This window comes from Vigna umbellata, chromosome 8, assembly GCF_029865625.1.
Source record: "Vigna umbellata cultivar VRB3 chromosome 8, Vumbellata_1.0, whole genome shotgun sequence".
NCBI classification, from domain to species: domain Eukaryota; kingdom Viridiplantae; phylum Streptophyta; class Magnoliopsida; order Fabales; family Fabaceae; genus Vigna; species Vigna umbellata.
The window spans coordinates 6,040,342-6,053,534 of NC_142172.1; the positions used below are offsets into that span (position 1 = coordinate 6,040,342).

Sequence of the window (13,193 nt, forward strand, 5' to 3'; positions counted from 1 at the left end):
GTGATAGAATCAGTTTTTTTTTTCTTTCAAAATTTGTTGTGACAATATCATACATCTATCATAAAATTCTTCATGAAGTCTTTGTTAACAAATTTCAAAATATGTGATTAGTCTATTTTTTGTGAGGAACTGAAACATATTATGATAAAAAGAAATTTAAATATGAATGAATACATTCTTACAATATGAAAAATATCGGCAATGACATAACATATTTTTATGTGAAGGATTTAAGTTCCTTTGCATTACGCAATTATATAAGAGGCTTAAATGCTTACTTCGTCCTCATGTTAAGGGGTGAATTTTTGTTTAGTACCCGATTTTAAAAATGCTTCTATTTTATCCTAAAGTAGTATAAATTGTATCAATTTGATCCCTTCCGTTAAATTCACATAAACGGAGTTAACTCCAGCTGACGAATCTGCACTTTTTCTTCTCTCTCCTCTGCATTTCCTACAATGTTCCAGCTTTTTCTGTTCTTCTTCCTCACTTTTTCTGTTCTCCTCTGCACTCACAAATCCATCTCTTACCCTCTGATTCATGCCAACAGCCACCTTCATCTCTCCCACCATCACCTCCCTGTTCACGTGCTGCTCTGTGTAACAGCCACCTTCATCTCTCCCACCATCACCTCCCTGTTCACGTGCTGCTCTGTGTACAGTGGCCATGCAACCATCGACACCCCCGCCACCACCCCTTCCAACACCGAGTTCCACCCGCAGTGACTCACAACACCCTCCCCCCCCCCACCTGTTCACGACTCAACACCTCCACTTGCGGTATGGTATGCATTGTTCCTTATATTCAAGTTTTGTAATGATCTTAGTGTTACTCACGTGACTATCACCATCAGCCCAAAAGCTCACATAAGGATAAATAATTGTGAGAATGCCACATTCTTTTAGATCAGCATTGATTCTCCTGGTAACAGTTACAACACTGATGGAATTGACATTTTTGCTTCAAATCATATCTTGATTGAAGATTCCACCATACGATGTGGTAAATCATGTTTACATATATTAAGTACATGTATCAGATTTCAATGTTGCATGTTGTTAAAATAACTATTGTTTCTGCCATTGTTTTTCTGAAAAGGTGATGACTACATAGCCATCAACGATGGCTCCTCTTACATCAATGCTACTCAAATTGCTTGTGGACCAGGCCATGGAATAAGGTTTATTTATATACATTTTTTATGAAATTATCACCCTTAAACATGGCATCAAACACTAAATTATTTTTGCTATTTTTCTTCCGTCAGTATATATTTCATGATATAATATAATTGTTCAATTTTAGAAAAGTCAAAGTTGATTTTAATATTTAATATAAGCTTTGAAAAAGAAAAACTTAATATCGTTTGTAACTCCAAAAAATTGCAGCTTCACCAACACTACAAATGGAGCAAGAATCAAGACAGCACCAGTAAGTAATAACTGTTTTAAAAAAACATATCAGAAAAAGAAAAAATGTATTTAAATTATTATTAATTTTAATTGTTAACTATATGAGAATATATATTTCATACATTGTTTAACTTTTTGCAGGGTGGATCAGGTTATGCACGACACATAACTTTTGAGGACATCAGATTAATGCACGTTATGAACCCAATTATTATAGACCAGACCTACGGCAGTAAAATTTCGAAGGTACTCTTAAACTTTTTGTTTGTGTTTATATCGTTGTGGTTTCAACTTATTTGTTATATGAATGTTGCATTGTTGAATTTGGTGCACTTAGGGCAAATGATTGAACGTGAGTGATGTGACATTCCGTGGATTCAGAGGAACATCTGCAAGTGACGAAGCTATTACCTTGAATTGTGGTCTACTTGGTTGTTCCAACATTGTTCTGGATGATATTGACATTGTTTCTTATGAACTAGGAAAACGAGTTTCTTGTTCTTGCAACAATGCCCGTGGAATAGTTACATCCGCTGCGGGTGGATATCAGTGTTGGAAGGGGTGGTGGTGGGGTGTCAATGGTTGCGTGGCCACTGTACGCAGAGCAGCACGTGAATAGGGAGGTGATGGTGGGAGAGATGAAGGTGGTTGTTGGCGTGAATCAGAGGGTAGGAGATGGGTTTGTGAGTGCAGAGGAGAACAGAAAAGTGAGGAAGAAGAACAGAAAAAGCTGGAACATTGCAGGAAATGCAGAGGAGAGAGAAGAAAAAAAGCAGATTCGTCAGCTGGAGTTAACTCTGTTTATGTGAATTTAACAGAAGGGATCTAATTGATGCAATTTATACTACTTTGAGATAAAATAGAAGCATTTTTAAAACCGGGTACTAAACAGAAATTCATCCCTTAACATGGGGACGAAGTAACCATTTAAGCCTATATAAGATTGTACAATCCAATAAGTTCCATGCCAATTTCTACCATAACTTTTTATTGAAAGAAATTCAAATATCAACATGTCACACTCTACTCTTACTCTGTAAACTTGAAACAAAAAGATAAAAAAATACACATAATGGTGTTAAAACACCTTTTTATTTCTTTTAATCATAAGCAACACTGTTGTGGTGCAATTGTAACATGAGCTAATATTTCTCTTAAAGTTCATCGTAAAGCATATAACCCCATCTTTAAGTGATTTGAAGAAGATTCTGAGTCCTGAACAATCCATGTAAAATTCGTTAGTATTTTTGTTCTCTATTAATTTCTTATGATATATTGTATACTTTTTACATCAACGTGACTCATGCAAAATATATCACCCACAAGTATGCTGGTAAATAGAGAGATATAGAAAAATAAAATAAAGAAATAAGATAGATAAATAAAAATATATTAAATGCAATTAGAGAAAAAAATAAACGAAAATAAGTCATAAATCATAAATCATTTTTTGGTGAAAAGAAAAGTAATAAAATAAAAAATTATTCTTGAAAACAAACAATTTAATAAAAAAACCTGGAAAAGTAATAAATTAAATATGCCTTTTTAAGTAGAAAGTTAAGTAAGGCTTTATAAAAGAACAAAATTATAAAAGATGGTGCTTAAGTTATTAGCAACGTGACTTAATACCTCGAAATTTAAGCACGTGGTGGAGAAGTGGTTGGCTTCGACTCCTATATTAAAAATGGTTAGTAATTTTCCTTTTAATGTGTAATTGATATTTGAGCTATTAGTGACTTACATTTTTCTCTTCTAAGCTTGATAAATTTTTATCTTCTTGTGTTGACGACGATGTTGAAGTATTATCATTTTTTTTCCTATTAAAAAAAAAGTCAATAATTTTTTATAATAACTAATATTTGAATTATTGACAACTTACTTATCAACTTTGGGATTGGAAGTGCTTGGATCTTCTTGAGTTGATGATAAAGAATCGAGTGGCTTCGAGTCCTATATATTAAAAATGGTTAGTAATTTTTTTATATATAACTTATATTTAAATTATTAATAACTTACTTTTGCCACTTTTGAAGTTGATGGACTCTTATTTGCTTGTATTGATGGTGAGGTTGAACTATCATCATTTTTCTTCCTAGAAAAAAAAGTTAGTAATTTTTTAATAATAACTAATATTTGAATTATTTATAACTTACTTAGAAATGTCTTCCGTTTGAGTTGGGGGTACAGTGGGAGGAGAATGAGCATCACTTTTACTCCTATAAAAGAAAAGTAAAACTTTTAATCAACTAACTTCAATTTGTCTTAATAAATTTTAAGTTATCTATTCAATAAAAGTATATATACCCAATCATTGATCTGATTTAAAGTCTAGATATTTTTATAGTAGATACTTTTAAAATTGATAGGAAAATTATTTAATTCAATTCATTAAATTAAAAAATATTTTATGCAATACACTAAAAAGAAAATAAAATGCTTAAATAAATATCACCATAAATACCTAATAACATAAATATAATAAATCTTTTAGATATTAGTAATGACATACGTACATTTGTATTTTTATACTGGAATTTCGTAGTGTTTGGGTTTATGAGGTGGTGCTATGTGAAGATCACTTCGAATCCTTCGCACAAAAAAGAAAAATAGGACAATATGTCATTATATAACAAGTATAACAAGATAAAATATACATTACCAGTAAAAAGTAACATATATGATTGAAATATTAATTAAAATTATTTAATTTAATTTAGTGAATATATTAATCATAAATAAAATCACCTTAGATACATTATTTGTTTGGGATTTAAGTGTGAATTTTAATTTCATATTAAGTATAAGTGAAAAAGTTAAATATTAAATTACATTTATTATGTTATTTTAACATTTTAAGTTAAAAATGATATTGATTTCTTATGAGTCAAAACTTAAGTTTTATTAGTGATGTATTATGTTTATTTAGTGAATTTGTTTGTATGAAACTAAAAGTTATAATTAGATTCTCCACAATGATAAACTAAATAATATATATATATATATATATATATATATATATATATATATATATATATATATATATATAATGCACGTTTGGTTGGACAGAACTTTGAAATTAGAATGTAAACAAGTAGAAATGAAAATCTACTTACCAATATCTAGTATAAATTTATCTAAAAACCAATGTTTCTTGTTGAATAAGCTCGACCCTAGGATTATAAGCGTATGAAAGAAGATGAAAACAAATGAAAAGGTGAAAAAACAAGTTCAGCCATCAGACATAAAAAGAAATGTAACTGCATAATTTATTATGACAAATGAATTTAAACATTTATTACAAAATAATTATCGCATCACTTACTATGATAAATAAATTTAAATTTATTATAATATGTTTTGTAATTTATTATAAAAATATCATCAAATCTCTTATTATAATAGATGAATTTATAACCTTTATAGTATATTTTGTATTTATAATAAAAATATTAACCATGTTGCTGGATTAAAACCAACACATAAATTATCATGAAAACATAATTTCTAACTAGTGATTTGTGTAATGGATTGTAGTAGAGTTTTAATTATATCTTTTGTAAGAATATTCGTATTTGATTTAAAAAAAAATTTAACCAGAGTGTTTACGTTATACAATTATAAACAATTTCAATATTTTTTAATATTTGTTTACTTCAACATTTTCAATATTATATATAATATTAAATAATTTATTTACATATTACAACAAATTTACTTTGTATACATAATTAAACTAGAATAAAATACAAAAGTCCCATCTACTAGAACAAAAGACAAATAAAGAACCCCAGTAATTATTTTGTTTTAACATTATTCTTCCTCTCAACTAATAATGTAAAGTCCATATTATCAAGAAGCATGAACAGATATAAACATATTAATTATGTTTTGTTCTCAAACGTAAAAACATATGAGCACTGATTAAAGAATATTACCTTATGACAGAAGTAGGAAAATGATGATGCAGTAACCCTAAGAAAAGAAGGAATGGAACACACTCTAGAAGAGCCACATTTAGAAAAAAGTTGTAAAATCTTTCTGAGTTTGATTCTTTGGAAGAAAGAATTGTGATTGTTAACAGAAATGAAGTGATAGTTATAGAGAGGATAGAATGCAAGTTGCATTGCTTAAAAATAGTTTCTTTGCTTATTAGTCTCTTTCTTGTTTCATCATTGTCCTTTTCGAATATTTTAACTCAAAAATAAGTCAGTAATGGCATCATCGTTAACAACTTCAATCTCCACCAACGAGGAAGTTGTATATACAATGATAAAAATATTTTGAGTTATCAAAATTTTTATATAGGTGTATACAATTTTTTTCAGAGATATCAAATATATAAAATATATTAAAATTATTAAAAAATATTTTAAATTATATATTAATTTTTATACGTAGAAAAAACCCTCTCGGCCATCACAATGATTTGTCACTGATTGTATTATGAATTAGTGTCTGATTGGTTTTTCTAATATAAAAATATTATACTATGATAACTTCGGTTGACTTTCACAAAGATTATATAATTATTTGTCTGGTTGAACAATTTTGATGCAGTTTGATATGTATATTTAAAAACAAATTTCTCAGTCAAATGATGTAAAAATATATTTAAATGTGCAATTTGTTGTGAGAACACAGATTTTGCAGCTGAAAGACAAATCAATATCTCAGTTTATAATAGACTGACGGTAGCCACTGTGTACTTATTATGTATCTTTATTGTATAGTTTTAACGAATCAAGTTCCATTCTTTTCTCGTGTTTGATTTTATATCAACTAGTTTTCTGGGAATATTTACCAAAGAATATGAAAGTCGTCGATTATGAATGTGTTCATATATCATAATCCTCTCACTACATCGTCGCCAGCGACTCTTATTCTGTCTTGGTTTTATATGATAGCATTTTATTCGTTATTTCTAGTTTGGAAATGGAATATATCTGCATCAATCCTTGTCTTATATTTTGGTTTGGTACCACTTCTTCCTAAATAAAAGTTCTTAGAAAAGAAAAATGATAGGAATTAGCTTAAACATGAAGCCAGGACCCTTTACATTTTAATCTACATATTTCTATTTTTAGAATTTATTTTCTATATGTAATAATTCATATTTTTACCTTTATTTTTTTATTGTCCATTTGCAGCATCCTTATTTTTTTTGTTTAATTTTAGATACCTTTTTGTTCATGTTTTAAAATACTTCAGTGTTTCTGCTGGAATGGAACGAGAAAAACTCCGGCTGCTTCTGCTCGGGAATGCTCCACCTCCACTGATCGGTCCTCCTTGCTGCCTGGATCTTCCTCTCTCTGTTCTCAAATGGGAGTGACCTGCAGGAAACACTTCGACACTCAAGTCAAAATTTATCTTCGCAAGTCTAGTTAAAATCAGAAATCAGAGCTTTTACCTTCTTAATCAGTTGTTATTTATAGGGTTTCAAGGAATATATAATCCATTAATTTACCTCTTAATGACGATCAATGCAAACCTTAACTGCTCCACAGTGACCGTTACATCATTAATTATGCATTCATTGACATTCAAAGGTTGTCTCCAGCAAACGGCTGGAGAGTTCACGAGTATTATTCTAGTGTCCAACTGGGAATGATTGGCTTCCATCGCCCCTGCATGTCCGGTCGGTCTAACCTCAGTAGTAACACTTCCATCGCCTTTGTATGGTCGGTCGGTCTAACCTACTCAGTAGTAACACAAGTTCCCTAGGCCCTAGCAAAAATATGTTTGCGTAGGGTTTTGAAGTGGTTCCCGATCGGTTCACATCTTCTCTTGTTAAGACCTTCAACCGTCTTCTTGACTTTTGCAAGGGCGTGAAGTCGTAGAGTCATGACTGTAAAAATTAGGCGGGAAAAGTAAAAAATGAATCGCCACATCGCCTAGACCGTCAGATCTTTCTTCATTTGACGCTCTAGATTTGCTTGGCGAATCGCTTTTTACCCTCTATAAATAGCCCTGAATTTGCCCTAATTTTTTACCCCTTTCTCCTCACCTCTGTTACTCTCTCGTGCCTATCTTCCTCATCTTAATCATGTGCCTCAGGTAATCATGTCTTCTGATGTCGCCGGTGAAGAGGGCAGGGGGTATGCCGATGATAAGGTTGCTACCTCGTCTTCCTCCTCGGGTGTCGTTGCTGGTCAGGGTGTTATAGCCGTCAATTCAGGGAATTCTTCCGATCTTCTGGTGGATAGTGATGCTCCCGAGGAAGTCGCAATTAACATGGACTCCTCCGGTGCTTGGGACGGTAAGCCCAGAGATTGGCCTATTGTTCCTAGCTATGATTGGGTTCCCTACGAGGTTAGGCAAATCTCTTCCTCTTTCTACCATCGCCGTCCATTTAGGGATTTGGCCAGTAGTGTTTGTCTGGTAAAGGCTGCTGAGGACGCTAGTCATTTTAAACTTGTCATTTGCCAAATGACCGAGCGGGTATGCCACGGTCGGGGGAATTACCCCACAAACTTCTTCTATGTTTACGCCACCATGTTTAAAGATTTAAAGGTTCTCCTTCCTTTTTCGGATTTTCAAATGAGCGTTCTAAGGGAGCTTAATGTGGCTCCTACGCAGCTGCATCCGAACGGTTGAGCGTTTATGCAAGCATTCTCTCCCGTTTGTACCGATTTAGCTTTATACCTCACTCCTGGGGCTTTCCTTTACTTTTTTCACGTACAACCTCATCCGACCAAACCCTAGGTTTCCCTCAGAACGATCGGGAATAGACATTTGTTGTCTCTTTTTAATAGTTCGTACAAGAAATTTAAAGGAAACTTCTTTAAGGTCGTACCTTTGGAAACTGGGTATAAGAGATTTTGTTTCCCGGACGGGCGGGCTAAGTTTCCCTTTTATTGGACCAACAACCCCAAGAAGGTTATTTCCTGGCCTAGGTCACAGATGACACCCGAGGATTTGGACTTAATTAATCAATTGAGTCAGCTGCCCCCCAAGTCCTCTTCTCGCGTGCTGATCGGTTTTCTGAACAACAAAAATCTTCCCTCTAATGTGTTCGGTAAGTTTAATTTCGACTGCCTTTTGTTGAGCAGTCATTTGGAACTTATCTAAATTTATTTTTGATGTGTAGATTACTGAGCAAGATGGATCCAGCCAGAAGCAGCACCTTCGCCCGCTTGTTCGCTCAGAGAGGGGGAGACGTAAGGAAAACAGTAGGAGGGAGCTCATCTCGCGCCCCAACTACTACTGTCATCCCTACGACGTCTCTGCCTGTCCAAAAGGCACCACCTCCCCCGCCTCCTGCTGAAGTCTAGTCGCCCAAATTCGTTTGTCGCCCTGCCGACAAAGTTCAACAGTCGGAGTCGATTCCATAGAAAAAGGGAAAATGGAAAGCCGTTCGGGAATCCTCTGCCTCATCCAAGCGTAGCAAGAGGGCTCTACTCAACGGTCCTCTCCTCTCTGGACCTATGAGTCCCAACTCGTGGATGGCGAAGCGCATCCACTTTGATCTTTTTGCCGAGGAAAAAGCTCTAGTTAAAGGAATGACCGAGGAGGAAGCCTCTAATATGGCTATGGAGTTGGCCGTTCGGTCTACGATGTGTATGGCTTACGTCGCTCAGAAGAGGGCATCGACTTCTACAGAGCTTTAGTCTCTTCAAGAGAAGTATGACGCCGTTGTGAAGTCCAACCAAGAATTGACGCTTCGCTTGGCCGAAATAGAAAGGATAGCAGATGAGGACAAGAAAAAAGCCAACACTCTGCTGGCCGAGGCCCGCTCTGCTCAACGCCGTATGCAACGGTCTTATTATGATTTGAAGCTTGACCTCCAAAATGCAACTACCAAAAATAAAGAGTTGGTGACTGAGAGGGATGGCCTTCTAGTCGATCAAGATTCGCTTCAGGATCGAGTGTTGAAATTGGAGGCGGACAACAAATTTTTAGGCGATGAAGTAGTGAACGAGCATTTACTTGGCTTTGAGAAAGCACTCGCCCAGTGTAACATCCTTTTTCAAGTTCCGACCGAAGACCATCGTCTCTGGACCTATTAGTCCCAACTCGTGGGTGGCGAAGCGCATCCACTTTGATCTTTTTGCCGAGGAAAAAGCTCTAGTTAAAGGAATGACCAAGGAGGAAGAATCCAATATGGCTATGGAGTTGGTCGCTCGGTCTACGATGTGTATGGCTTACGCCGCTCAGAAGAGGGCATCGGCTTCTGTTAGTCTCTTTGGCAAGGGCACCAAATCGTTCAAGTAATAAACTGTGGTAAGACCAGGTATCGTTTTCCCAAGAGACTCGTAATACTAGAAAATTGTGCGATTAACAACTCATCTAGACTCAAGAACAACTCATCATTTAAGAATATGTGCAAAAAGATAAATTCACAAGTAATTACAAGGTTGGACTTTGGTATTGAAGGCACTTGGAAATGGAAAAGACTAGAAATGGTATGAAATGACATTGTTAAGGTTAGTTTTCACCACTCTTGTGTATAACCAATTTCATCTCCTCTCTATCAATTTACTAAAGTCAATCCACTAAAACACTCTAGCCCTAATCCCTTAGGTGAAAGAGCCTAGGTTTTCCTTATCAAACTCCAATCCCTTGGACAATCTAACAAACAAACCCGCATTAAGAACTAGGATCTAAGACAACATGTGAATCATATCTCATCCCTGGCTAAATGACCCACAAGGACTCTTGTTTCAGTTCAGGATTTCATATCCCATCCTTGGCTCAATGAAACCCCAAAATCAAGTCATGAATGTCTTCATTACATGCAAGCTTTAAGATCGGAAACAAGAATACTAGTAATAGATAGAAAATGCATTTATAAATACGAAACAATCATTCATTACACAAGAGTTCATAGGCTACATCTAACCCTAACAAGATGAATTTGGTTCTCCATTTCCATAGAGAACCCTAAAGCTTACAAACATGGAAGATGGAAGAAGAAGGAGACCCAAAGGAAGAGGAGGAGATGTTCCCACAAGCTCCTCGCGCCCTCCATGAGCTCCAGACGTGAAATCGCGCCTCCAAAGAACCAAAGACCCTTTTTTCGTTCTGCCTCATGAGTATATATACTGCCCGAATTCTCACTTAAGCTAAATTATTCTCGCTTAAGCGAGAATAAACTTCTTGGAGAAGATAGTCATTCTCGCTTAAGCTAAATTATTCTCGCTTAAGCGAAAATGACTTTTAAATCAATGACTTCCTAGATCACCGAGGCTCTTCAATGTAATAGAGGATCTTCCTAACATCGAAATAGATAAAAAAACAAGGGATTAGAATATTATTTTCGTAATGTAGCTCAAAATATAGATAAATACTAAAACTAAATAAAAGAGAGGATTTAAGCAAGTAATAAGCTAAAGAAGAGTTGATTTTGCTACTAAAATGATGCTTAGATAATGGTAAGAATTAGCATTATCAGCTTCTATAGAGCTTTAGTCTCTTCAAGAGAAGTATGACGCCGCTGTGAAGTCCAACCAAGAATTGACGCTCTGCCTAGCCGAAACAGAAAGGATAGCGGATGAGGACAAGAAAAAAGCCAACACTCTACTGGCCGAGGCCCGCTTTGCTCAACGCCGTATGCAACGGTCTTATGATGATTTGAAGCTTGACCTCCAAAATGCAACTACCAAAAATAAAGAGTTGGTGACTGAGAGGGATGGCCTTCTGGCCGATCGGGATTCGCTTCAGGATCGAGTGTTGAAATTGGAGGCGGACAACAAATTTTTGGGCGATGAAGTAGTGAATGAGCATTTACTTGGCTTTGAGAAAGCACTCGCCCAATGTAACATCCTTTTTCAAGTTCCGACCAAAGACCCTCGTCTCGATGTGAGCATGCTGGTGGTGGATGGGAAATTAGTTCTGATCCATGTTCCTCAACCTTCACCTCTGGCCATCCCTAATGTTCAGACTCCTATTGAAGTGATCGAGGAGACCGACGGGGCTGATGTTTAACCTTAGGTCTTTTAGATATAGAATTTTATCACTTTTCTACCTCTGTACTTTGTAATTGAAATAGATTTATTTTGAATGAAAACATGCTTGTCGAGCATTTATTTCGTACGCGTATGCTTCATACTTAATTTCACGCTTGATTTGTCAAGTCTTCAACAATGGACCTTTATTGCTGCTCGGTTTAGGTCTTAGGAGTTCACTAGGAGCGTGCCCTAAGACCAAGGTGAGATTTCACGAAAGAAATCTGCCTCACCCGCTCGGTTTAGGTCTTAGGAGTTCACTAGGAGCGTGCCCTAAGACTAAGGTGAGAGTTCACGAAAGAAATTTGCCTCACCCGCTCGGTTTAGGTCTTAGGAGTTCACTAGGAGCGTGCCTTAAGACCAAGGTGAGAGTTCACGAAAGAAATCTGCCTCACCCGCTCGGTTTAGGTCTTAGGAGTTCACTATGAGCGTGCCCTAAGACCAAGGTGAGAGTTTACGAAAGAAATCTGCCTCACCCGCTCGGTTTAGGTCTTAGGAGTTCATAGGAGCATGTCCTAAGACCAAGATGAGAGCTCACGAAGAGTCTGCCTCACCGAGTTGAAAAATGTTCCCTGCCGATCGGTTGCTCAAAGTTGGCCAAGTAGTTTGTATACAAAATCTTGTTATCTGCACCGAAGAAAAATAACACTCGACTTTTGAACAGTGAAAAAAATATAAAATTAAGTTATTTTGAGTTGAGGCCAGACAACCGAGCAAGTGAGACCGTTTGGTCTGAAATCCATATTAGGATTATTGAAAAAAAAAATAAAATTTAACATTCAGTAACTTTAATTTTTTTTTTCCAATTTTTTTTTCTTGAATATAGTGAGTGAAGTTTTGTTGTTTTATACTTTAAAGATAAAGTATTATATATAGACTCAATTAGTGTTGGAATTTAAGAATTGTTATATTTAAAATTATATTTAATATATTTAAATTGAAAATCTTTATGATAGTTAGATTAAATAAAAAACTTTATAAATATTTTTAATCACTTGTTTAAATCAAAATATATCGAAAACTCAAATAATATTCTTCACTTTTTTAAAAAAATAACATAATATCTATTATAATTATTGAAATTATTTAATAATATAGAAGTTTTTTGTCAGCTAATAATATAGAAATTAATCCAATAGTTAGACAAATATGCAAAATTCTAACATTTGCAACTTTATCTTTAAAGGTGATTATTGTCTGAGAATGGATAATTTTATCCGACAAATTTGTAACATAAATAGTGAAAGATGATTACATGTAATGTTTGGTCTAACATCAAAGGATATATAACGTATTATGTCTTCAGAAAAAATAGACACAAATTAATTCTACTCAAAGTGTGCTCGAAGACATATTTAATTTTAACTTTTTGCCTTGGAAATGTTGTCCATTAAATTTCTGTCTAGCCAGCAATATTTGGTCCATCTTCCTTGTTTGGTAGAACATGCCAAAATCAGGTTATTGCATTGGTTCAGTTGTCAATTTCATATATATATTTCCATTCAAAATGTTCTAAGATGTGTGGTTTTGGATTCATTTCATTGTATATTAGTTTGGAAAAAAGTCTTCTTGGCTTTTCCATTTTCCTATTTTTATTTTTTTTAACTTGAATGATAATTAATTGAGGTGATTTTAAATAAAATTGATTTTAGAACGAAATTATTTATATTTTTAGATACTTTTATTGTAAAAATAAGACATTGAAGCAACGATGGCGATAGCTTTATTCCATTTGTATTGATTAGTTTTCTTTTTATTTATCCTATAAATAACATGTCATTAGCTCAACCACTGAATTTAAAAATATTTAGTAGTGAAGTTGCTTATTGAAAATTTG

General features: G+C 34.4%; 1 protein-coding gene and 1 pseudogene across 1 annotated transcript; one reads left to right on the forward strand and one right to left on the reverse strand.

Moving 5' to 3' along the window:
- Nucleotides 1–755: 755 nt before the first annotated feature.
- LOC124838051 (putative polygalacturonase At3g15720) lies at nt 756–2,031 on the forward strand (annotated as a pseudogene).
- Nucleotides 2,032–2,106: 75 nt separating this feature from the next.
- On the reverse strand, nt 2,107–5,460 carry LOC124838049 (uncharacterized). Its single transcript, XM_088095685.1, has 8 exons — nt 5,348–5,460; nt 3,926–3,999; nt 3,566–3,628; nt 3,429–3,504; nt 3,292–3,362; nt 3,154–3,229; nt 3,042–3,085; nt 2,107–2,627 (listed from the first exon to the last, which is right to left on the reverse strand). Coding segments are annotated over exons 2-7 (324 nt in total). The 5' UTR covers nt 3,928–3,999; nt 5,348–5,460; the 3' UTR covers nt 2,107–2,627; nt 3,042–3,049.
- Nucleotides 5,461–13,193: the final 7,733 nt, after the last annotated feature.

Bases quoted from the DNA above. Each gene is read 5' to 3' on its own strand.
- LOC124838049 (XM_088095685.1), bottom strand. The intron at 3,505-3,565 runs GTAAGTTATAAA...TTTTTTTTCTAG, and splicing joins CAAACGGAAGACATTTCTAA to GAAGAAAAATGATGATAGTT. The intron at 3,086-3,153 runs GTAAGTCACTAA...TTTTTAATATAG, and splicing joins CAAGCTTAGAAGAGAAAAAT to GAGTCGAAGCCAACCACTTC.